General features: G+C 53.7%; 1 protein-coding gene across 1 annotated transcript in view; it reads right to left on the bottom strand.

The window, feature by feature from the left end:
• Positions 1-25,145, bottom strand: part of ATP4A (ATPase H+/K+ transporting subunit alpha) — a 39,440-nt gene that overhangs the window by 5,625 nt on the left and 8,670 nt on the right. The window contains exons 6-18 of the mRNA XM_064737989.1: positions 23,849-23,983; positions 22,550-22,667; positions 20,452-20,720; positions 19,176-19,374; positions 18,112-18,221; positions 16,991-17,125; positions 14,518-14,698; positions 12,283-12,452; positions 9,996-10,132; positions 6,589-6,739; positions 4,317-4,485; positions 2,490-2,644; positions 1,459-1,582 (exon numbers count right to left, since the gene is read on the bottom strand). Of these exons, the coding sequence (XP_064594059.1) occupies positions 1,459-1,582; positions 2,490-2,644; positions 4,317-4,485; positions 6,589-6,739; positions 9,996-10,132; positions 12,283-12,452; positions 14,518-14,698; positions 16,991-17,125; positions 18,112-18,221; positions 19,176-19,374; positions 20,452-20,720; positions 22,550-22,667; positions 23,849-23,983 (2,053 nt within the window). The remainder of the gene's footprint in view (positions 1-1,458; positions 1,583-2,489; positions 2,645-4,316; positions 4,486-6,588; positions 6,740-9,995; positions 10,133-12,282; positions 12,453-14,517; positions 14,699-16,990; positions 17,126-18,111; positions 18,222-19,175; positions 19,375-20,451; positions 20,721-22,549; positions 22,668-23,848; positions 23,984-25,145) is intronic.

Below are 25,145 nucleotides of genomic sequence, written 5' to 3'. Positions count from 1 at the left end.
TGAGATATGGGACAGGTGAGATACAGGTGAGATGGGACAGGTGAGACATGGACAGGTGGGACAGGTGAGACATCATGGACAGGTGAGACATGGTCACCAACCCCTCTGAGATACACCTGAGCACGGGGACAGGTGAGACTGGACAGAATGGACAGGTGAGATGAGACAGGTGAGATAAGGACAGGTGAGATATGGGACACGTGAGACATGGACACCAATCCCCCTGAGATACACCTGGGCAGGTGGGACAGGTGAGATACAGGTGGGACATGGACAGGTGAGATATGGACACCAGCCCTCCTGGGCCATGGCCACGAAGTAATCGGTGAAACCCGCGAAGGACTGGATGGCACCTGGGCAGGGGGGACACGGACAGGTGGGACAGGTGAGACGTGGTCACCAACCCCCCTGAGATACACCTGGGCAGGTGAGATATGGACAGGTGAGGGACAGGTGAGACATGGACAGGTGGGACATGGACAGGTGGGACACAGGTGAGATGGGACAGGTGGGACAGGTGAGATACACCTGGACAGGTGAGATACAGGTGAGACATCATGGACAGGTGAGATATGGACGGGTGAGACACAGGTGAGATATGGTCACCAACCCCCCTGAGATACACCTGAGCAGGTGAGATACAGGTGGGACATGGACAGGTGAGATATGGACAGGTGAGATACAGGTGAGATATGGACAGGTGAGATACAGGTGAGATATGGACAGGTGAGACATGGACAGGTGAGATGGGACAGGTGAGACATCATGGACAGGTGAGATATGGACACCAACCCCTCTGAGATACACCTGGGCATGGGGACAGGTGAGACATGGACAAGTGAGACATGGACAGGTGAGATGGGACAGGTGAGATACACCTGGGCAGGTGAGACAGGTGAGATACACCTGGACAGGTGAGATATGGACACCAACCTCCCTGAGATACACCTGGGCAGGTGGGACAGGTGAGATACAGGTGAGATATCATGGACAGGTGAGATGGGACAGGTGAGATATGGACAGGTGGAACATGGACACCAAGCCTCTTAAGATAGACCTGTACAGGTGGGACATGGACAGGTGAGACAGGTGAGACATGGTCATGAACACCCCTGAGATACACCTGGGACAGGTGAGATGGGACAGGTGAGACATCATGGACAGGTGAGATATGGACAGGTGAGATACAGGTGAGATATGGACACCAACCCCCCTGAGATACACCTGGACAGGTGGAACATGGACAGGTGACACCTCAGGTGTTCCATCATCCACGTACCCCCAAATCCAGGTGTGCCCAGGTGTGCCCAGGTGTGCCCAGGTATCCCCAAACCCCCCAAAATCCCCATTTCCCACCCGATTTTCACCCCGTTTTTTCCCCGCACCCCCTCCCAGGCTCCCCCAGGCTCCCCCAGGTGTGCCCAGGTGTGCCCAGGTGTGCCCAGGTGTGCCCCTCACCTATCTGGAAGTACGAGTAGGCCGCCAGGGGCTCGTTGACCAGGCGGTCGCGCCGGGGGTTGCGGGGCCGCAGGTGCATGATGTCGCTCTCGGCGCGCTCGTAGGCCAGGGACACCGAGGGGAACTGCCCAGGTGGGCACAGGTGGGCACAGGTGGGCACAGGTAACCCAAAACCCCAAAAAATCCCCGTTTTTTTACCAAAATTTCACCCATTTTTGGCCATTTTTCCCCATTTCTCTACACCCAGGTGTGCCACAGATACCCCCAGATACCCCCATGTATCACCAGGTGGGCACAGGTGGGCACAGGTGGGCACAGGTAACCCAAAACCCCAAAAAATCCCCATTTTTTTAACCAAAATTTCACCCATTTTTGGCCATTTTTCCCCATTTCTCTATGCCCAGTTGTGCCACAGATACCCCCATGTATCACCAGGTGGGCACAGGTGTGCACAGGTGGGCACAGGTGGGCACAGGTGTGCCCACATTACCCACTTTTCACCATTTTTTCCCCAAATTTTCAACGGTTTTCCCCCATTTTTGTGCCCCCAGGTGTGCCCAGGTGTGCCCAGGTGTGCCCAGGTGTGCCCAAATCCCCAATTTCCCCTCCAAAAACCCCAAATTTCCACCGATTTTCCCCCATTTTCCCCAATTTTCCCCCCCAGGTGTGTCCAGGTGTGCCCAGTGTGCCAGGTGCCCCCAGGTGTGCCCAGGTGTGTTCCTACCCCTCTCAGGTGTGCCCAAATTCCCAATTCCTCCTCCAAAAACCCCAAATTTCCACCGATTTTCCCCCAATTTTCGCCATTTTCTCCCCCCCAGGTGTGCCCAGGTGTGCCCAGGTGTGCCCAGGTGTGCCCAGACCCCCAATTTCCCCTCCAAAACCCCCAAATTTCCACCGATTTTCCCCAAATTTCCACCGATTTTCCCCCAATTTTCGCCGTTTTTCCCCATTTTCTCCCCCCCAGGTGTGCCCAGGTGAGTGCCCAGGTGTGCCCAGGTGTGTGCCCAGGTGTGCCCAGGTGTGTTGCTCACGATGTCGGTGCAGAGCTCGATGAAGAGGATGGTGATGCAGCCCAGCGGGAGGGGCACGCTGGCCGTGATGTAGATCAGGTACGGGGTCAGTTCCGGAATGTTCTTGGTCAGCGTGTACGCGATCGACTTCTTGAGGTTGTCAAAGATCAGCCGGCCTGGACAGGTGAGGTGGGACAGGTGAGGGACAGGTGAGATATGGACAGGTGAGATGGGACAGGTGAGATACAGGTGAGATATGGACAGGTGAGATGGGACAGGTGAGATGGGACAGGTGAGATGGGACAGGTGAGATATGGACAGGTGAGATACAGGTGAGCATGGACAGGTGAGATATGGACAGGTGAGATGGGACAGGTGAGATATGGACAGGTGAGAATGGACAGGTGAGATGGGACAGTTGAGATACAGGTGAGCATGGACAGGTGAGCATGGACAGGTGAGGGACAGGTGAGACATGGACAGGTAAGATGGGACAGGTGAGGGCAACAGGTGAGGGACAGGTGTGGGACAGGTGAGATATGGACGGGTGAGAGATGGACAGGTGAGGGACAGGTGAGACATGGACAGGTGAGATGGGACAGGTGAGACATGGACAGGTGAGACATGGACAGGTGAGACACAGGTGAGATATGGACAGGTGAGATATGGACAAGTGAGGGACAGGTGAGATATGGACAGGTGTGTGCCCAGGTGTATGGGACAGGTACAGGTGTGACCCCTCCAGGTGTGCAGGGCCAGGTGTGAGATCCTCCCCAGGTGAGCAGGGACAGCCCAGGTGTGGAAGGACAGGTGTGTGAAGGTGTCATCCAGCAGGGTCACCTGTCCCAGGTGTGTCTCACCTGTCCCATACCTGTTCCTATACCTGTCCCAGGTGTATCTCAGGTGTGTCTCACCTGTCCCATACCTGTCTCAGGTGTGCCCAGGTGTGTGTCTCACCTGTCTCAGGTGTACCCAGGTGTGCCCAGGTGTGTCCCATACCTATCCAGGTGTGCCCAGGTGTGCCCAGGTGTCCCATACCTGTCTCAGGTGTATCTCAGGTATGTTTCTCACCTGTCCCAGGTGTGCCCAGGTGTGTTTCTCACCTGTACCAGGTGTGTCTCAGGTGTGCCCAGGTGTGTCCCAGGTGTGCCCAGGTGTGTTTCTCACCTGCCCAGGTGTGCCCCAGGTGTGCCCAGGTGTGTCTCAGGTGTGTCCCATACCTACCCAGGTGTGCCCCAGGTGTACCCAGGTGTGCCCAGGTGTGCCCCAGGTGTACCCAGGTGTGCCCAGGTGTGCCCAGGTGTGCCCAGGTGTGTCCCATACCTGTCCAGGTGTGCCCAGGTGTATCTCAGGTGTGCCCAGGTGTGCCCAGGTGTGTCCCATACCTGTCCAGGTGTGCCCAGGTGTGTGTCTCACCTGCCCAGGTGTGTTCCTCACCTTGCTCCACCCCTGTCACGATGGAAGCGAAGTTGTCATCGAGCAGGATCACCTGTCCCATACCTGTCCCATACCTATCCAGGTGTGCCCAGGTGTGCCCAGGTGTGTCTCTCACCTATCCAGGTGTATCTCAAGTGTACCCAGGTGTATCTCAGGTGTGTTCCTCACCTGTCCAGGTGTGTTTCTCACCTGTCCCAGGTGTGTTCCTCACCTTGCTCCACCCCCGTGACAATGGACGCGAAGTTGTCGTCCAGCAGGATCACCTGTCCCAGGTGTGCCCAGGTGTATCTCAGGTGTATCCCAGGTGTGCCCAGGTGTGCCCAGGTGTGTCCCACACCTGTCCAGCTGTATCTCAGGTGTATCTCAGGTGTGCCCAGGTGTGCCCAGGTGTATCTCAGGTGTGTTCCTCACCTTGCTCCACCCCTGTCACGATGGATGCGAAGTTGTCATCGAGCAGGATCATGTCGGCCGCGTTCTTGGCGGCGTCGGAGCCGGCGATGCCCATGGCCACGCCGATGTCGGCCTTCTTCAGCGCCGGCGAGTCGTTCACGCCGTCGCCCGTCACCGCCACGATGGCGCCCTTTGGGGCCAGAAACGGGAAATTTGGGAAAAAACGGGGAAAAACAGAAAAAACGGGGTGAAAATCGGGCGAGAAATGGCCGAGAAATGGGGAAAAATGGGGGAAAAATTGGGGGAAGAATGGGGGGAATTGGGGGTTTGGGGACATTGAGGAAAAAATGGGGAATTTGGGGGAAAATTATTTTAAAAATGGTAAAAACAAAAAAAAAATCGGGTGAAAAATGGCCGAGAAATGGGGAAAAAATGGGAAAAAATTGGGGGAAGAATGGGGGGAATTTGGGATGTTGGGGGCACTGGGGACATTGAGGAAAAATGGGGATTTTGGGGGAAAATTATTGTAAAAAATGGTAAAAACCAAAAAAAATTGGGTGAAAATCGGGTGTGAAAAATGGCCGAGAAATGGAAAAAAATTGGGATAAAAATGGCCGAGAAATGGGGAAAAATGGGGGAAAAACAGGGGGAATTGGGGGTTTGGGGACACTGGGGACATTGAGGAAAAAATGGGGATTTTGTGGAAAAAATTGGGGGAAAATTATTTAAAAAATGGTAAAAACAACAAAAAAAAAAGGGTGAAAATCGGGTGAAAAATGGCCGAGAAATGGAAAAAAAAATTGGGAGAAAAAATGGCCAAGAAATGGGGGAAAAATTGGGGGAAGAATGGGGGGAATTTGGGATGTTGGGGGCACTGGGGACATTGAGGAAAAAATGGGGAAAATTATTTTAAAAAATGGTAAAAACAAAAAAAAAATTGGGTGAAAATCGGGCGAAAAATGGAAAAAAAATTGGGAAAAAAATGGCCGAGAAATGGGGAAAAAAGGGGGAAAAATTGGGGGAAGAATGGGGGAAATTGGGATGTTGGGGGCACTGGGGACATCGAGGAAAAATGGGGAAAATTATTTTAAAAAATGGTAAAAAACAAAAAAAAAATTGGGTGAAAATCAGGCGAAAAATGGAAAAAAAATTGGGAAAAAAATGGCCGAGAAATGGGGAAAAAATGGGGGGAAAATGAGGAGGAAAATTGGGGAAATTTGGGATGTTGGGGGCACTGGGGACATGGAGGAAAAATGGGAAAAATTATTTTAAAAAATGGTAAAAACAAAAAAAAATTGGGTGAAAATCAGGCGAAAAATGGAAAAAAAATTGGGAAAAAATGGCCCAGAAATGGGGGAAAAATGGGGGAAAAATTGGGGGAAGAATGGGGGAAATTTGGGATGTTGGGGGCACTGGGGATATTGAGGAAAAAATGGGGATTTTGGGGAAAAAAGGGGAGAAAGTGGTAAAAAAATGGTTAAAATGGTAAAAACAAAAAAAAATGGGTGAAAAATGGCCGAGAAATGGGGAAAAAATGGGGGGAAAATTGGGGGAAGAATGGGGGGAATTTGGGATGTTGGGGGCACTGGGGACATTGAGGAAAAAATGGGGATTTTGGGGGAAAATTATTTAAAAAATGGTAAAAACAAAAAAAAAAATTGGGTGAAAATCGGGTGAAAAACGGCCGAGAAATGGAAAAAAAATTGGGAGAAAAATTGGGGGAAGAATGGAGAAAAAAATGGGGAAAAAGGGGAAAAATTGGGGAAAAAAATGGGAAAAATTGGGGAAAAAAATGGGGAAAAAATGGGAAAAATTGGGGAAAAAATGGGGGAAAAATGGGAAAAATTGGGGAAAAATTGGGAAAAATTGGGGAAAAAAAGGGAAAAATTGGGGAAAAATGGGAAAAAATTGGGGGAAAAATGGGTAAAAATTGGGGAAAAAAATGGGAAAAAATTTGGAAAAAAATGGGAAAAATTGGGAAAAATTGGGGGAAAAAAAGGAAAAATTGGGGAAAAAATGGGGAAAATTGGGGGAAAAAGGGAAAAATGGGAAAAATTGGGGAAAAATCAGGGAAAAAATGGGGGAAAAAATGGGGAAAAATGGGAAAAATGGGGAAAAAATGGGAAAAATTGGGGAAAAAATGGGAAAAATTGGGGAAAAAATGGGAAAAAATGGGAAAAATTGGGGAAAAATGGGAAAAAAAAGGGAAAAACCGGGGAAAATGGGGATTTAGGGACACGGGGGACATTGTGGGCACGCCCAGGTGTGCCCAGGTGTGCCCAGGTGTGCCCACCAGGCGCTGGCAGCTCTCCACGATGACCAACTTCTGCTGGGGCGAGGTCCGGGCGAAAACCATCTCGGGGTGGGCGCGGAGCAGCTCCTCGAGGGCACCGGGGGCCAGCGCGGCCAGCTCGGAGCCCGTCACCACCCGGGCACGCGCCTGGCTGCGGGTGAAGCACACCTGGGTTACCTGGGATACACCTGGGATACACCTGAGTTATCTGTGATACACCTGGGATACACCTGAGTTACCTGGGACACACCTGAGTTATCTGTGATACACCTGGGACACACCTGAGTTACCTGGGATACACCTGGGATAGACCTGAGTTACCTGGGACACACCTGAGTTACACCTGAGTTACCTGGGATACACCTGGGTTACACCTGGGTTACCTGAGATACACCTGGGTACACCTGAGTAACCTGGGATACACCTGGGACACACCTGAGTTACCTGGGACACACCTGAGTTATGAGTTACCTGGGACACACCTGTGACACACCTGTGACACACCTGTGACACACCCAGCAGCTCCTCGAGGGCACCGGGGGCCAGCGAGGCCAGCTCGGAGCCCGTCACCACCCGGGCACACGCCTGGCTGTGGGCAAAGCACACCTGGGTTACCTGGGATACACCTGGGATACACTGAGTTATCTGTGATACACCTAGGATAGACTGAGTTACCTGGGACACACCTGAGTTACCTGAGTTACACTGGGACACACCTGAGTTACTGGGACACACCTGGAATAGACCTGAGTTACCTGGGACACACCTGAGTTACACTGGGTTACCTGGACACACCTGAGTTACACCTGGGTTACTGGGATACACCTAGGACACACCTGAGTTATCTGGGACATGCCTGAATTATCTGTGATACACCTGAGATACACCTGAATTAACACCTGAGTTACCTGTGACACACCTGAGTTACCTTTATGGCCAGGTAATACACCTGGGATACACCTGGGATACACCTGAGTTATCTGTGATACACCTGGGACACACCTGGGACACACTGGGACACACCCAGCAGTCCTCGAGGGCACCGGGGCAGCGAGGCCAGCTCGGAGCCGTCACACCGGGCACGCCTGGCTGCGGGTGAAGCACACCTGGGTTACACCTGAGTTACCTGGGATACACCTGGGATACACCTGAGTTACCTGGGACACACCTGAGATACACCTGAGTTACCTGGGATACACCTGAGATACACCTGAGTTACCTGGGACACACCTGAGTTATCTGTGATACACCTGAGTTACACCTGAGTTACATCTGAGTTACCTGAGTCACACCTGAGTGACCTGGGATACACCTGGAATACACTGAGTTACATCTGAGTTACCTGAGTTACATCTGAGTTACCTGAGTCACACCTGAGTGACCTGGGATACACCTGGGACACACCTGAGTTACACCTGAGTTACCTGGGACACACCTGAGTTACCTGGGATACACCTGAGTTACACCTGAGTTACATCTGAGTTACCTGAGACACACCTGAGTAACCTGGGATACACCTGGGATACACCTGAGTTACCTGGGATACACCTGAGTTACACCTGGGACACACCTGAGTTACCTGGGATACACCTGAATTATCTGTGATACACCTGAGATACACCTGAGTTACACCTGAGTTACCTGGGATACACCTGGGATAGACCTGAGTTACCTGGGACACACCTGAGTTACCTGGGATACACCTGAGATACACCTGAGTTACACCTGAGTTACCTGGGATACATCTGTCCCACCTGTCCCACACTTGAGCAGGTGCAGGTGCTCACCTGGCCATTACCTGCAGGCTCACCTGTCTCACCTGGTCACTCACCTGGGCATTACCTGTCCCACCTGGTCACTCATTTGTCCCACCAGGTGCCCACCTCTCCCACCTGGGTGCCACCTGCTCCAGGGGTAGCTGCAGGCTCACCTGTCCCACCTGTCCTACCTGTCCCACCATTACCTGTCCCACCTGTGCCCACCTGCACTCACCTGGCCATTACCTGCTCCAGGGGCAGGTGAGGAGCTCACCTGTGCATTACCTGTCCCACCATTACCTGTCCCCCCTGTCCCACCTGGTCACTCACCTGGGGGTCACCTGCTCCAGGGGCAGCCGCAGCCTCACCTGTGCATTACCTGTCCCACCTGTGCCCACCTGTCCCCCCTGTCTCACCTGGCCTGTACCTGCTCCAGGGGCAGGTGAGGAGCTCACCTGGTCACTCACCTGGCCTGCACCCGCTCCAGGGGCAGGTGAGGGTCCCACCTGTCCCACCTGGTCACTCACCTGGCCTGTACCCGCTCCAGGGGCAGGTGAGGAGCTCACCCGTCCCACCATTACCTGTCCCACCATCACCTGTCCCACCATTACCCGTCCCACCATTACCTGTCCCACCTGCACTCACCTGGCCTGTACCCGCTCCAGGGGCAGGTGAGGGTCCCACCTGTCCCCCCTGTCTCACCTGGCCTGTACCCACTCCAGGGGCAGGTGAGGAGCTCACCTGGCCGTTACCTGTCCCACCTGCACTCACCTGGCCGTTACCCTCTCCAGGGGCAGCCGCAGCCTCACCTGTGCCCACCTGGTCACTCACCTGGTCATTACCTGTCCCACCTGTCTCACCTGCACTCACCTGGTCGTTACCCGCTCCAGGGGCAGGTGAAGGTCTCACCTGGTCACTCACCTGTGCCCCTGTCTCACCTGGCCTGTACCTGCTCCAGGGGCAGGTGAGGATCCCACCTGGCTGTTACCTGTGCCCACCTGTCCCCCCTGTCTCACCTGGGCGTTACCTGCTCCAGGGGCAGGTGAGGAGCTCGCCTGTCCCCCCTGTCCCACCTGGTCACTCACCTGTCCCACCTGTCCCCCTGTCCCACCATTACCTGTCCCACCATTACCTGTCCCACCTGCACTCACCTGGCCTGTACCTGCTCCAGGGGCAGATGAGGAGCTCACCTGTGCCCACCTGTCCCCCCTGTTCCCCCTGTCTCACCTGGCCGTCACCCTCTCCAGGGGCAGCTGCAGCCTCACCTGTGCATTACCTGCAGGCTCACCTGTCCCACCTGGTCACTCACCAGGCCTGCACCCGCTCCAGGAGCAGGTGAGGAGCTCACCTGTCCCACCATTACCTGTCCCCCCTGTCTCACCTGGCCTGTACCCGCTCCAGGGGCAGGTGCAGCCTCACCTGGGCAGGTGAGGGTCTCACCTGGTCACTCACCTGTGCCACCTGTCCCACCTGGTCACTCACCTGGCCTGTACCCGCTCCAGGGGCAGGTAAGGAGCTCACCTGGCCGTTACCTGTGCCCACCTGTCTCCCCTGTCTCACCTGGCCTGTACCCTCTCCAGGGGCAGGTGCAGCCTCACCTGTCCCACCTGCACTCACCTGTCCCACCATTACCTGTCCCCCCTGTCTCACCTGGCCTGTACCCTCTCCAGGGGCAGGTGCAGCCGCGCCGCCACGTCCTCGGGGGTCTCGCTGCCCTCGGAGATGATCCCGACCTGCGCCGCGATGGCCTTGGCCGTCACCGGGTGGTCACCGGTCACCATGATCACCTGGGGGGGGGACACCTGGGGTCACCTGAGGGGTCACCATGATCACCTGGGCATGACACACCTGGGGTCACCTGGGGGTCACCATGATCACCTGGGCAAGGACACACACCTGGGGGTCACCTGGGGTCACCTGGGGGTCACCTGGGGGGGACACACCTGGGGGGGACACACCTGGGGGACACCTGGGGGTCACCATGATCACCTGGGCATGGACACACACCTGGGGTCACCTGGGGGTCACCTGGGGGTCACCGGGTGGTCACCGGTCACCATGATCACCTGGGCAAGGGGACACACCTGGGGTCACCTGGGGGTCACCTGGGGGTCACCTGGGCAAGGACACACCTGGGGGTCACCATGATCACCTGAGCATGACACACACCTGGGGGTCACCAGGGGTCACCTGGGGGTCACCTGGGGTCACCTGGGGGTCACCTGGGGGTCACCTGGGGGGGGACACACCTGGGGGGACACACCTGGGGGTCACCTGGGGGTCACCTGAGGGGTCACCTGGGGGCACCTGGGGGTCACCTGGGGGACACCTGGGGGTCACCATGATCACCTGGGCAAGGACACACACCTGGGGGTCACCTGGGGGGGGACACACCTGGGGGTCACCTGGGGGGGGGCACACCTGGGGGTCACCTGGGGTCACCTGGGGGTCACCTGGGGGGGGGGGACACACCTGGGGGGACACACCTGGAACCCCCGGAATTGTCCCCAAGTTCTCCTTGTCCAGAAATCCTCCAAGTTGTCCCCAAATGACCCCAAATTCTCAACGTCCCCAAGGTTCCCAAATCCTCCCCAATTGTCCCCAAATTCCCCCCAAATTGTCCCCAAATTGTCCCCAAACTGTCCCCAAATTGTCCAAAATTTCCCCCAAATTGTCCCCAAATTGTCCCCAAAATTCCCCCCAAATTCCCCCAAATTGTCCCAAAATTTCCCCCAAATTGTCCCCAATTTCTCGTTGTCCCCAAATGTCCCCAAACTTCCATTGTCCCCAAATGTCCCCAATCCCATTTTTCCCAATTTTCCCCCTATTTTTTCCTGTTATTCCCCATTTTTGCTCAATGTCCCCATTGTCCCCACTGTCCCAAATCCCCCAAATGTCCCCAAATATCCCAATGTCCCCAAATCCCCCAATGTCCCAAATGTCCCCAATCCCATTTTTCGCAATTTTCCCCTTATTTTTTCCCATTATTCCCCATTTTTGCTCAATGTCCCCCAAACCCCCTGATGTCCCCAAACCCCCCAATGTCCCAAATGTCCCCAAATGTCCCAAATGTCCCCAATCCCCCAAATCCCCCCAAATGTCCCCAAACCCCCAAATCCCCCCAATCCCCCAAATCCCCCAATGTCCCCAAATCCCCCAAATGTCCCCAATATCCCCAATGTCCCCAATGTCCCCAATCCCCCCAAATCCCCCCAATGTCCCCAACACCCCAAACCCCCCCAATGTCCCCAATGTCCCCAATGTCCCCAAATCCCCCAAATGTCCCCAATGTCCCCAAATCCCCCAAATCCCCCCAATGTCCCCAACACCCCAAATGTCCCCCAATGTCCCCAATGTCCCCAAATGTCCTCAAATCCCCCCAATGTCCCCAAATGTCCCAAATCCCCCAGTGTCCCAAATGTCCCCAATGTCCCAAATGTCTCAACCCCCAAATGTCCCCAATCCCCCAATGTCCCCAATGTCCCCAAACCCCCCAAACCCCCCCAATGTCCCAATGTCCCCAATGTCCCCATTGTCCCCAATGTCCCCAAATCCTCCCAATCACCCTCAATGTCCCCAATGTCCCCAAACCCCCCAATCCCCCCAATGTCCCCAAATCCCCCCAAATCCCCCCAATGTCCCCAAACCCCCAAATGTCCCCAAACCCCCCAATGTCCCCAACACCCCAAATATCCCCCAATCCCCCCAATCCCCCCAAATCCCCCCAATGTCCCCAATCCCCCCAATCCCCCCAATGTCCCCAACACCCCAAATGTCCCCAAATCCCCCAAATGTCCCCACTGTCCCAATGTCCCAATGTCCCCAACACCCCAAATGTCCCAAATCCCCCAAATCCTCCCAATCCCCCCAAATCCCCCCAACGTCCCCAATGTCCCCAACACCCCAAATGTCCCCAATGTCCCCGGTGTCCCCTCACCCGGATGCCGGCCGTCCGGCACTTGCGCACGGCCTGGGGCACGGTGGCGCGGGGGGGGTCGATGAGGGACACGAGGCCGGCGAAGCAGAGCCCCGATGCCACCTGTGCCAGGTGCTCGGGGGGCGTGCCCGCGGGCACCGTGCCGGCCGGCAGCCAGCGGGCACAGAAACCTGCGGGGGAAAAATTTGGGGGAAAAACGGGAAAAAAATTGGGCGAAAATTGGGCGAAAATTGGGCGAAAAATGGAGAAAAAACGGGGGGAAATTGGGCGAAAAATGGTGGAAAAATGGAGAAAAAACTGGGCGAAAATTGCATGAAAAATTGAGAAAAAACGGGGGAAAAATTGGGTGAAAATTGGGTGAAAAATGGGGAAAAAACGGGGAAAAAAAAGGGCGAAAATTGGGCGGAAAATGGAGAAAAAACAGGGAAAAAATTGGGTGAAAAATGGGGAAAAAATGGGGAAAAATTGGGTGAAAAATGGAAAAAAAACAGGGAAAAAATTGGGTGAAAAATGGGGAAAAAATGGGGAAAAATTGGGTGAAAATTGGGGAAAAAATGGGGGAAAATTGGGTGAAAAATGGGGAAAAAATGGGGAAAAAATTGGGTGAAAATTGGGGAAAAAACGGGGGAAAATTGGGTGAAAAATGGAGAAAAAACGGGGGGAAATTGGGCGAAAATTGGGCGGAAAAGGGAAAAAAAAACAGGGAAAAAATTGGGTGAAAATTGGGGAAAAAACGGGGAAAAAATTGGGTGAAAAATGGAAAAAAAAGGGGGAAAAATTGGGCGAAAATGAGGCAAAAAATGGAGAAAAAACGGGGAAAAAATTGGGCGAAAATTGGGTGAAAAATGGAGAAAAAACAGTAGAAAAATTGGGCGAAAAAATGGTGGGAAAATGGAGAAAAAATGACACTGGGGACATTGGGAAAAAATGTCATTGGGGTCATTGGGGACATTGGGGAAAAAACGGGGAAAAAATTGGGCGAAAAATGGAGAAAAAACGGGGGAAAAATTGGGCGAAAAATGGAAAAAAAACAGGGAAAAAATTGGGCGAAAATTGGGCGAAAAATGGAGAAAAAACGGGGAAAAAATTGGGCGAAAAATGAGGCGAAAAATGGAGAAAAAACGGGGAAAAAATTGGTGAAAAATGGAAAAAAAAGGGGGAAAATTTGGGTGAAAAATGGAGAAAAAACGGGAAAAATTGGGGAAAAATTGGGTGAAAAACGGAGAAAAAAACAGGAAAAAATTGGGCGAAAAATGGTGGGAAAATGGAGAAAAAATGACATTGGGGACACCATTGGGGACATTGGGAAAAAATGGGAGAAAATTTGGGGAAAAAATTGAGCGAAAATTGGGGAAAATATGGTGGGAAAATGGAGAAAAAATGACATTGGGGATTATGGGAAAAAATGGGAGAAAAAAGGGGGAAAAAACAGGAAAAAAATTGGGTGAAAATTGGGCGAAAAATGGAGAAAAAACGGGGGAAAAATGGGTGAAAAATGGTGGGAAAATGGGGAAAAAACGGGGGAAAATTGGGCGAAAAATGGGGAAAAAACGGGGAAAAAATTGGGCGAAAATGAGGCAAAAAATGGAGAAAAAACAGGGAAAAATTGGGTGAAAAATGGAGAAAAAATGACATTGGGGACATTGGGAAAAATGGGGAAAAAGGGGTAAAATGGGACTGGGGACATTGGGGACATTGGGAAAAAATGGGTGAAAATCTGAGAAAAAATGGGAAAAAATTTGGGGAAAAAACGGGGGAAAAAATGGGTGAAAAATGGAAAAAAAACAGGGAAAAAAATTGGGCGAAAAATGGAAAAAAAACAGGGAAAAAAACTGGGTGAAAAATGGGGAAAAAAACGGGAAAAAATTGGGCGAAAAATGGTGGGAAAATGGAGAAAAAATGACATTGGGGACATTTGGGGCCATTTTGGGGCCATTTTTGGGCCATTTTTGACCATTTTGGGGCCACTTGGAACCATTTTGGGGCCATTTTAGGCCATTTTTGGGCCATTTTGGGGACAGAGGACAACACGGAAGGGACGGGGTGGGGGGGAGGGGTCGGGCGCCATTTCCCCTCCCCCACCATCCCAAGCCCCTCCCACATTTCTGCCCCTCCCACCCTTAGCCCCGCCCCCACCATCCCAAGCCCCTCCCCCATTTCTGCCCCTCCATCCTTTCTAGCCCCGCCCCCACCCCTCCCAGCCCCTCCCCCCCTTTAGCCCCGCCCCCCACTCACCGAGCACCCTCTCGCCCCGCCCCCCCAGGTCCAGACACGCCCCCTCCAGGCTCCGCCTCCACTCGGCGTCCAGCGGCCGCTCCTCCCCCCCCTGCAGCGCCCCCGAGCAGCGCTCGAGGACCCGCTCGGGGGCGCCCTTGAGCACCAGCAGCTGCTGGGAACCGGCATCGTGCACGGACACCTGGGGGACAGGTAAAACACACCTGGGATACACCTGGGATACTCCTGGGTATGGTTAGATACACCTGAGATACACCTGGGACAGGTTAAATACACCTGGGATACACCTGGGTTACACTGAGATACACCTGGGTTACACCTGAGTATGGTTAAATACACCTGGGACCCGCTCGGGGGCGCCCTTGAGCACCAGCAGCTGCTGGGAACCGGCATCGTGCACAGACACCTGTACAGGTGAGGGACAGGTTAGATACACCTGGGATACACCTGGGATACACCTGGGTTACACTGAGATACACCTGGGATACACCTGGGTATGGTTAAATACACCTGGGACCCGCTCGGGGGCGCCCTTGAGCACCAGCAGCTGCTGAGAACCTGCATCGTGGACAGACACCTGTGGGACAGGTAAGGGACAGGTAAAATACACCTGAGATACACCTGGGATACACCTGGGACAGGTTAGATACACCTGGGTATGGTTAAATACACCTGGGATACACCTGGGTATGGTTAGATACACCTGGGATACACCTGGGTATGGTTAGATACACCTGGGATACACCTGGGATACACCTGGGACAGGTAACATACACCTGGGTATGGTTAGATACACCTGGGATACACCTGGGATACACCTGGGACCCGCTCGGGGGCGCCCTTGAGCACCAGCAGCTGCTGGGAGCCGGCATCGTGCACGGACACCTGTACAGGTGAGAGAGATACACCTGGGTATGGTTAGATACACCTGGGATACACCTGGGGTACACTGAGATACACCTGAGTATGGTTAAATACACCTGGGACCCGCTCGGGGGCGCCCTTGAGCACCAGCAGCTGCTGGGAGCCGGCATCGTGCACAGACACCTGTACAGGTGAGAGAGATACACCTGGGATACACCTGGGATACACCTGGGATACACCTGGGTTACATACACCTGGGATACACCTGAGTATGGTTACATACACCTGGGATACACCTGGGTTACACTGAGATACTCCTGAGTATGGTTAAATACACCTGGGACAGGTTAGATACACCTGGGATACACCTGGGATACACCTGGGACAGGTTACATACACCTGGGATACACCTGAGTATGGTTAAATACACCTGGGACCCGCTCGGGGGCGCCCTTGAGCACCAGCAGCTGCTGAGAACCGGCATCGTGCACGGACACCTGTGGGACAGGTAAAATACACCTGGGATACACCTGGGATACACCTGGGATACACCTGGGATGCACTTTGAGCACACCTCTCTCACCTGTCTCACCTGTTTGTCCCTTATCTGTCTCACCTGTGGGCTCTCACCTGTCCCATCTCACCTGTCCATGTCTCACCTGCCCAGGTGTGTCCATCCTCACCTGGAATTTGTTGGTGGAGTTGAAGGGCAGCTCCTCACCTGTCCCTGTCTCACCTGTCCATATCTCACCTGTCCCACCTGTGTGTGTCTCACCTGTCCATATCTGACCTGTCCCTATCTCAGTTCTCTCACCTGTCCAGGTGTGTCCTCTCTTACCTGGAACTTGTTGGTGGAGTTGAAGGGCAGCTCCTCACCTGTCTCACCTGTCCCTATCTCACCTGTCCCTATCTCAGTTCTCTCACCTATCCAGGTGTGTCTCACCTGCCCAGGTGTGTTTCTCACCTGGAATTTGTTGGTGGAGTTGAAGGGCAGCTCCTCACCTGTCCCTATCTCACCTATCCAGGTGTGTCTCACCTGTCCCATCTCACCTGGAATTTGTTGGTGGAGTTGAAGGGCAGCTCCTCACCTGTCCCTGTCTCACCTGTCCCTGTCTCACCTGTCCATGTCTCACCTGTCCCTGTCTCACCTGGAATTTGTTGGTGGAGTTGAAGGGCAGCTCCTCACCTGTCCAGGTGTATCTCACCTATCTCACCTGTCCCTGTCTCACCTGTCCAGGTGTGTCCATACCTGGAATTTGTTGGTGGAGTTGAAGGGCAGCTCCTCACCTGTCCCTATCTCAGTTCTCTCACCTATCCAGGTGTGTCTCACCTGTCCAGGTGTGTCCGTACCTGGAATTTGTTGGTGGAGTTGAAGGGCAGCTCCTCACCTGTCCAGGTGTGTCTCACCTGTCTCACCTGTCCCATCTCACCTGTCCATGTCTCAGTTCTCTCACCTGTCCATACCTGGAATTTGTTGGTGGAGTTGAAGGGCAGCTCCTCACCTGTCCAGGTGTGTCCATTCTCACCTGGAACTTGTTGGTGGAGTTGAAGGGCAGCTCCTCACCTGTCTGTCTCACCTGCCCAGGTGTGTCTCACCTGTGTTTCTCACCTGGAATTTGTTGGTGGAGTTGAAGGGCAGCTCCGCCACCTTCGGGAACCGCCCCCTCTCGGCCGCCACCGGCCCCGACGTCGCCTCCGCGAATTTCAGCAGCGCCGACTCCGACGCGTCGCCGATGACGTCACGCTGGGGGCGGGGCCAGAGGTGAGGACACGCCCACCTTGGGTCCCAGTGCAAACCGGTGTGGAGCAGTACGGACCAGTATGGACCAGTATAAACCAGTATGGACCAGTATAAACCAATATAAGCCAATCCCTCCCAGTATAAACCAGTCCAAACCAGTATAACCAATATAAACCAATGTAAACCAGTATAAACCAGTATAAACCAGTATAAACCAGTATAACCCAGTATAAACCAGTCCCTCCCAGTCCAAACCAGTCCAAACCAGTCCAACCAATATAAACCAATGTAAACCAGTATAAACCAGTATAACCCAGTATATCACAATACATACCAGTATAATCCACCCCAAACCAGTATAAACCAGTATATCCCACTATGAACCAGTATAACCCAGTCCAAACCAGTATAACCCAGTATAAACCAGTATAACCCAGTATAAACCAGTATAAACCAGTATAAACCAGTATAACCAATATAAACCAGTATAAACCAGTATAAACCAGTATATCCCAGTATAAACCACTCCCTCCCAGTATAAACCACTCCAAACCAGTCCAAACCAGTCCAAACCAGTATAACCAATATAAACCAATATAAACCAGTATAAACCAGTATAAACCAGTATAAACCAGTATAAACCAATATAAACCAATATAAACCAGTATATCCCAGTATAACCCACTCCCTCCCAGTATAAACCAGTCCCTCCCAGTCCAAACCAGTATAACCCAGTATAACCCAGTATATCCCAGTACATCGCAGTATAAACCACTCCCTCCCAGTATAAACCACTCCCTCCCAGTATAACCAGTCCAAACCAGTATAAACCAGTATAAACCAGTATAACCCAGTATAAACCACTCCAAACCAGTCCAAACCAGTCCAAACCAGTCCAAACCAGTATAACCAATATAAACCAGTATAAACCAATATAACCCAGTATAACCCAGTATATCCCAGTATATCCCAGTCCCTCCCAGTCCCACCTGGGCCACGGGGACGTCGTCCTGGCCGGGTTTGAACTGGGCGCGGTTGCAGAGGGCGATGACGCGGCTGAGCAGGGACCAGGACGGGGAGCTCTGGTCAAAGGCCTCACCTGGGCGGGGGGGGGGACAGGTGGGACACGGGCAGGGGGGCCAGGGGGGGTCCTGGAGCTCCCACAGGGTGGTGGGACCCAGAAGGACCTCAAGAACCTTTGGTGGGACCCAGAAGAACCTCAGAACCCTTGGTAGAACCCATAAAGACCTCCAGAACCTTTGGTAGAACCCATAAAAACCTCCAGAACCTTTGGTAGAACCCATAAGAACCTCCAGAACCTTTGGTAGAACCTCCAGAACTTTTGGTAGAACCCATAAGGACGTTCAGAACCTTTGGTAGAACCCATAAAAACCTCAGAACCCTTGGTAGAACCCATAAGAACCCTTGGTAGAACCCATAAAAACCTCAAAACTTTTGGTAGAACCCATAAGGACCTCAGAACCTTTGGTAGAACCCATAAGAACCTTTGGTAGAACCCATAAGAACCTCAGAACCCTTGGTAGAACCCATAAGAACCCTTGGTAGAACCCATAAGAACCTCAAAACCTTTGGTAGAACCCATAAGAACCCTTGGTAGAACCCATAAAAACCTCAGAACCTTTGGTGGAACCCATAAAAACCTCCAGAACCTTTGGTAGAACCTCCAGAACTTTTGGTAGAACCCATAAGGACCTCCAGAACCTTTGGTAGAACCCATAAAAACCTTTGGTAGAACCCATAAGGACCTTCAGAACCTTTGGTGGAACCCATAAAAACCTCCAAAACCTTTGGTAGAACCCATAAGGACCTCCAGAACCTTTGGTAGAACCCATAAGAACCTTTGGTAGAACCCATAAGAACCTCAAAACCTTTGGTAGAACCCATAAGAACCCTTGGTAGAACCCATAAGAACCTCAGAACCTTTGGTAGAACCCATAAGAACCTCAAAACCTTTGGTAGAACCCATAAGAACCTCAGATGTTCCTCAGGCCCACCACCACCTCCAAGCCCTCCAGGTGTCCCCAGGCCTCACCTGAGAGGTCCTCGGTGGTGTCGGCCGCGTGCACCTGCCCGTCGAACCACAGGTGGGCCACGGCCATGCGGTTCTGGGTCAGCGTCCCCGTCTTGTCGGAGCAGATGACCGAGGTGGAGCCCAAGGTCTCCACGGCCTCCAGGTTCTTCACCACGCAGTTCCTGCGCGCCAGGCGCTTGGCCGTCAGCGACAGGCACACCTGGGCAGGTGCGGTGGGGTGGGGGACAGGTGAGGGGACACCTGGGACGGGCAGGGGTTGGGTTCTGTGCTAACCTGAGCTTCTGGAGGGTGGTGGGACCCGTAAGGGCCTCAGAACCTTTGGTGGAACCCATAAGAACCTCAAAACCCTTGGTAGAACCCATAAAAACTTCTAGAATTTTTGGTAGAACCCATAAAAACCTCAAAACCTTTGGTAGAACCCATAAGAACCTCAAATCCCTTTGTAGCACCCATAAAATCTTCTAGAACCTTTGGTAGAACCCATAAGAACCTTTGGTAGAACCCATAAAAACCTCAAAACCTTTGCTAGAACCCATAAGAACCCTTGGTAGAACCCATAAGAACCTCAAAACCTTTGGTAGAACCCATAAGAACCTTTGGTAGAACCCATAAGAACCTCAAGAACCTTTGGTAGAACCCATAAAAACCTCAAGAACCTTTGGTAGAACCCATAAGAACCTCCAGAACCTTTGATAGAACCCATAAGAACCTCAAGAACCTTTGGTAGAACCCATAAGAACCTTTGGTAGAACCCATAAAAACCTCAAAAACCTTTGATAGAACCCACAAGAACTTCTAGAACCTTTGGTAGATCCCATAAAAACCTCAAAACCTTTGATAGAACCCATAAGAACCTTTGATAGAACCCATAAAAACCTCAAAACCTTTGGTAGAACCCATAAGAACCTCAAGAATTTTTGGTAGAACCCATAAAAACCTCAAAACCCTTGATAGAACCCATAACAACCTCCAGAATTTTTGGTAGAACCCATAAGAACCTCCAGGTTCCTCCCGTTCCTCACCCACCCCAACCCCCCCAGGTGTGTCTACCTGTCTCCACTTGTCCTCCAGACCTTTCACACTGTGGTGGGACCCATAAGAACCTCAAGAACCCTTGCTAGAACCCACAAGAACCTTTGGTAGAACCCATAAAAACCTCAAAACCTTTGATAGAACCCATAAAAACCTCCAGAATTTTTGGTAGAACCCATAAGAACCTCCAGGTTCCTCCTGTTCCTCACCCACCCCAAGCCCCCCAGGTGCCCCCCGGCCGTACCGTGACGGTGGCCAGCAGCCCCTCGGGCACGTAGGCCACCACGATGGCCATGAAGAAGACGAGGGCGCGCAGGAAGGGGTACCCGATCAGCATGGCCACCACGAAGAAGGTGCCGCCGAAGAGCACGGCCAGGCCGGCGATGATGTCCACGAAGTGCTCGATCTCCACCGCGATCGGCGTCTTCTCGTTCTCCACGCCCGACGCCAGGCTGGCGATGCGGCCGATGACCGTGCGCTCACCTGTGCCGATCACCAGGCCGGTGGCCGTACCTGGGGACAGGTGAGGGACAGGTGTGACCTGAGTGTGTCCTGGTGTGACCACGTGTGACCTAGGTGTGTCTAGATGGGACCCAGGTGTGCCCAGGTGTGCCTAGATGTGATCTAGGTGTGCCCAGGTGTGACCTCAGTGTGTCCTGGTGGGACAGGGAGGGTTTGGGTGTGCCCAGGTGTGCCCAGGTGTGATCTAAGTGTGTCCTGGTGGGACCCAGGTGTGCCCAGGTGTGCCCAATGACCGTGCGCTCACCTGTGCCGATCACCAGGCCGGTGGCCGTACCTGGGGACAGGTGGGGACAGGTGGGGACAGGTGAGACCCAGGTGTGACCTGAGTGTGACCAGGTGTAACCTCAGTGTGTCCTGGTGGGACATGGAAAGGGTTCGGGTGGGGCCAGGTGTGCCCAGGTGTGCCCAGGTGTGACCAGGTGTGTCCTGGTGGGACCCAGGTGTGCCCAGGTGTGTCCAAGTGGAGCCCAGACATCTCCAGGTGTGCCCAGGTGTGTCCAGGTGTGACCTCAGTGTGTCCTGGTGGGACCCAGGTGTGACCCAGGTGTGCCCAATGACCGTGCGCTCACCTGTGCCGATGACCAGGCCAGTGGCCGTACCTGGGCACAGGTGAGACAGGTGAGGGACAGGTGTGACCTGAGTGTGACCTGAGTGTGTCCTGGTGGGACAGGGGAGGGTTCGGGTGTGCCCAGGTGTGACTCAGGTGTGCCCAGGTGTGACCTAGTGGTGTCCTGGTGAGACTGGGTGGGCCAGGTGTGACCCAGGTGTATCTAGATGGGACCCAGGTGTGCCCAGGTGTGCCCAGGTGTGCCCAGGTGTGCCCAATGACCGTGCGCTCGCCCGTGCCGATCACCAGGCCCGTGGCCGTACCTGGGACAGGTGAGGGACAGGTGTGACCTGAGTGTGACCAGGTGTGACCTCAGTGTGTCCTGGTGGGACAAGGAGGGTTTGGGTGTGCCCAGGTGTGCCCAGATGGAGCCCAGCATCTCCAGTGTGCCCAGCTGTGCCCAGGTGGGACCAGGTGTACCCAGGTGTGACCTAAGTGTGTCCTGGTGGGACAGGGGAGGGTTTGGGTGGGACCAGGTGTGCCCAGGTGTGGTCTAAGTGTGTCCTGTGGGATTCAGGTGTGCCCAGGTGTGACCAGGTGTGACCTGAGTGTGCCCAGGTGTGATCTAAGTGTGCCCAGGTGTGACCTAAGTGTGTCCTGGTGGGACCCAGGTGTGCCCAGGTGTGCCCAGGTGTGCCCAGGTGTGACCTGAGTGTGTCCTGGTGGGACAGGGAGGGTTCGGGTGATACCAGGTGTGCCCAGGTGTGACCTAAGTGTGTCCTGGTGGGACCCAGGTGTGCCCAGGTGGAGCCCCAGCATCTCCAGGTGTGCCCAGGTGTGGTCTAAGTGTGTCCGGTGGACCCAGGTGTGCCCAGGTGTGCCCAGGTGTGTCCAGGTGTGTCCAAGTGGAACACAGACATCTCCAGGTGTGCCCAGGTGAGACCAGGGGGTCCCAGGTGGGGCCAGGTGGGACCCAGGTGTGCCCAGGTGTGCCCAGGTGTGACCTAAGTGTGTCTAGATGGGATCCAGGTGTGCCCAGGTGTGCCCAGGTGGAGCCCTGGCATCTCCAGGTGTCCCCAAGTAGGACCCAGGTGTGCCCAGGTGTGCCCAGGTGTGCCCAGCTGTGCCCAAACCCCCAATTTCCCCTCCAAAACCCCCAAATTTCCACCGATTTTCCCCCAATTTTCGCCGTTTCCCCCCAATTTTCTCCCCCCCAGGTGCCCCCAGGTGTGCCCAGCTGTGCCCAGGTGTGCCAGGTGTGCCCGTCGCTCACCCTCCAGGCACATGGTGGAGAAGAAGGCGATGTTCCGCGTCTCCAGGTGCGACTCGTGCGTGCACTCAGGTGAGCGCGTCTGCGGCTCCGACTCGCCCGTCAGCGACGAATTGTCCACCTGGGGGTGCCCAGGTGTGCCCAGGTGTGCCAGGTGTGCCCAGGTGTGCCCAAATCCCCAATTTCCCCTCCAAAAACCCCAAATTTCCACCGATTTTCCCCAAATTTTCACTGATTTTCCCCAAATTTTTGCCATTTTATGCCCCAGGTGCCCCCAGGTGTGCCCAGGTGTGCCCAGGTGTGCCAGTGTGCCCAGGTGTGCCAAATCCAATTTCCCCTCAAAAATCCCTTAAAATCCCATTTTTTCATCAATTTTCACCCAATTTTCAGCAGTTTTCACTGTTTTCCCCAAAATTTGCCATTTTTCCACCCCAGGTGTGCCCAGGTGTGCCCAGGTGTGCCCGGTGTGCCCAGATCCCCAATTTCCCCTCAAAAATCCCCTTAAAATCCCCATTTTTTCATCAATTTTCACCCAATTTTCACCCAATTTTCACCGTTTTCACCCCAAAATTTTCCCATTTTTCCAGCCCCAGGTGTGCCCAGGTGTGCCCAGGTGTGCCAGGTGTGCCCCAAATCCCCAATTTCCCCTCAAAAATCCCCTTAAAATTCCCATTTTTTCATCGATTTTCACCCAATTTTCACCGTTTTCCCCCAATTTTGCCATTTTTGTGCCCCCAGGTGCACCCAGGTGCACCCAGGTGTGCCAGGTGTGCCCAAATCCCCGAATTTTCACCCAATTTTCACCATTTCCAGGTGCCCCAGGTGTGCCCAGGTGTGCCCAGGTGTGCCCAAACTCCCCATTTCCCCTCCAAAAACCCCAAATTTCCACCGATTTTCCCCAAATTTTCACCGATTTTCCCCCAATTTTTGCCATTTTTGTGCCCCCAGGTGTGCCCAGGTGTGCCCAGGTGTGCCCAGGTGTGCCCAGGTGTGCCCAAATCCCCAATTTCCCCTCCAAAATCCCCAAATTTTCACCGATTTTCACCCAATTTTCGCCGTTTTTTCCCTCCCAGCCGTGCCCAGCTGTGCCCCCAGGTGTGCCCAGGTGTGCCCAGGTAACACAAAACCCTCCAAAATCCCCAAATTTTCACCGATTTTCACCCAATTTTCGCCATTTTTTCGCCCCCAGCCATGCCCAGCTGTGCCCAGGTGTGCCCAGGTGTGCCCAGGTTGCCCCCAGGTGTGCCCAGGGGTGCCCAGGTGCCCCCAGGTGTGCCCAGGTGTGCCCAGGTGCGTGCCCACCTTGCAGCCCTGCGCCGCCAGCACCCGGATGTCGGCGGGCACTCGGTCCCCGCCCTTGATCTCCACCAGGTCCCCGACCACGAGCTCGGACGCGTTCACCTGCAGCACCTGCCCCGCCCGCACCACCGTGGCTTGCTGCAATTCATATGCAAATTATATGCTAATGAGGCTCGGCTGCGTTCACCTGCAGCACCTGCCCCGCCCGCACCACCGTGGCTTGCTGAAAATTATATGCAAATTATATGCAAATGAGATGCTAATGAGGCTCGGCCATGGTCACCTGCAGCACCTGCCCCGCCCGCACCACCGTGGCTTGCTGCAATTTATATGCAAATTAGATGCTAATGAGGCTCGGCCATGGTCACCTGCAGCACCTGCCCCGCCCGCACCACCGTGGCTTGCTGCAATTTATATGCAAATTATATGCAAATTAGATGCTAATGAGGCTCGGACACAGTCACCTGCAGCACCTGCCCCGCCCGCACCACCGTGGCTTGCTGCAATTTATATGCAAATTATATGCAAATTATATGTTAATGAGGCTCGGCCGCGTTCACCTGCAGCACCTGCCCCGCCCGCACCACCGTGGCTTGCTGGCAATGAGATGCAAATGAGGCTTAAATTATGCAAACGAGGCTTAAATTATGGAAGTGAGGCCCTCCAGGTGAGAGAATGGGGGCTAAGGTATGCAAATGAGACATCCAAATTATGCGAATGAGGCTCCCCAGGTGCACAGGTGGGACCTAATATATGCAAATGAGGCGTAAAGAATGCAAATGATACGCAAATTAAGCCCCTCAGTTACATGGGTGAGGCCCCAGGTGTGCGAATTCGGTTCCCCCAGGCGTGCAGGTGGGATCTCAGGTATGCAAATGAGGCTTCGGGTATGCTAATGATATGCTAATGAGCCTTGTGCCGCGTTCACCTGCAGCACCTGCCCCGCCCGCACCACCGTGGCTTGCTGCAAATTATATGCAAATTATATGCTAATTATATGTTAATGAGGCTCGGCCATGGTCACCTGCAGCACCTGCCCCGCCCGCACCACCGTGGCTTGCTGAAAATTATATGCAAATGAGATGCTAATGAGATGCTAATTAGGCTCCCCGGGTGAGAGAATGACATCTCGGCTGTGCAAATGAGGCTTAAAGTATGCAAATGATATGCTAATGAGGCTCCCCAGGTGCGTGGATGAAGCCCCATGTGTGCAGGTGGGATCTCAGGTATGCAAATGAGGCTTAAAGTATGCAAATGATATGCTAATGAGGCTCCCCAGGTGTGCCACGAGCTCGGCCGC

The sequence above is a fragment of the Zonotrichia leucophrys genome, unplaced genomic scaffold (assembly GCF_028769735.1).
Source record: "Zonotrichia leucophrys gambelii isolate GWCS_2022_RI unplaced genomic scaffold, RI_Zleu_2.0 Scaffold_149_112214, whole genome shotgun sequence".
Classification (NCBI taxonomy): Eukaryota; Metazoa; Chordata; class Aves; order Passeriformes; family Passerellidae; genus Zonotrichia; species Zonotrichia leucophrys.
This window is presented reverse-complemented; position numbering and strand designations above follow the sequence as displayed.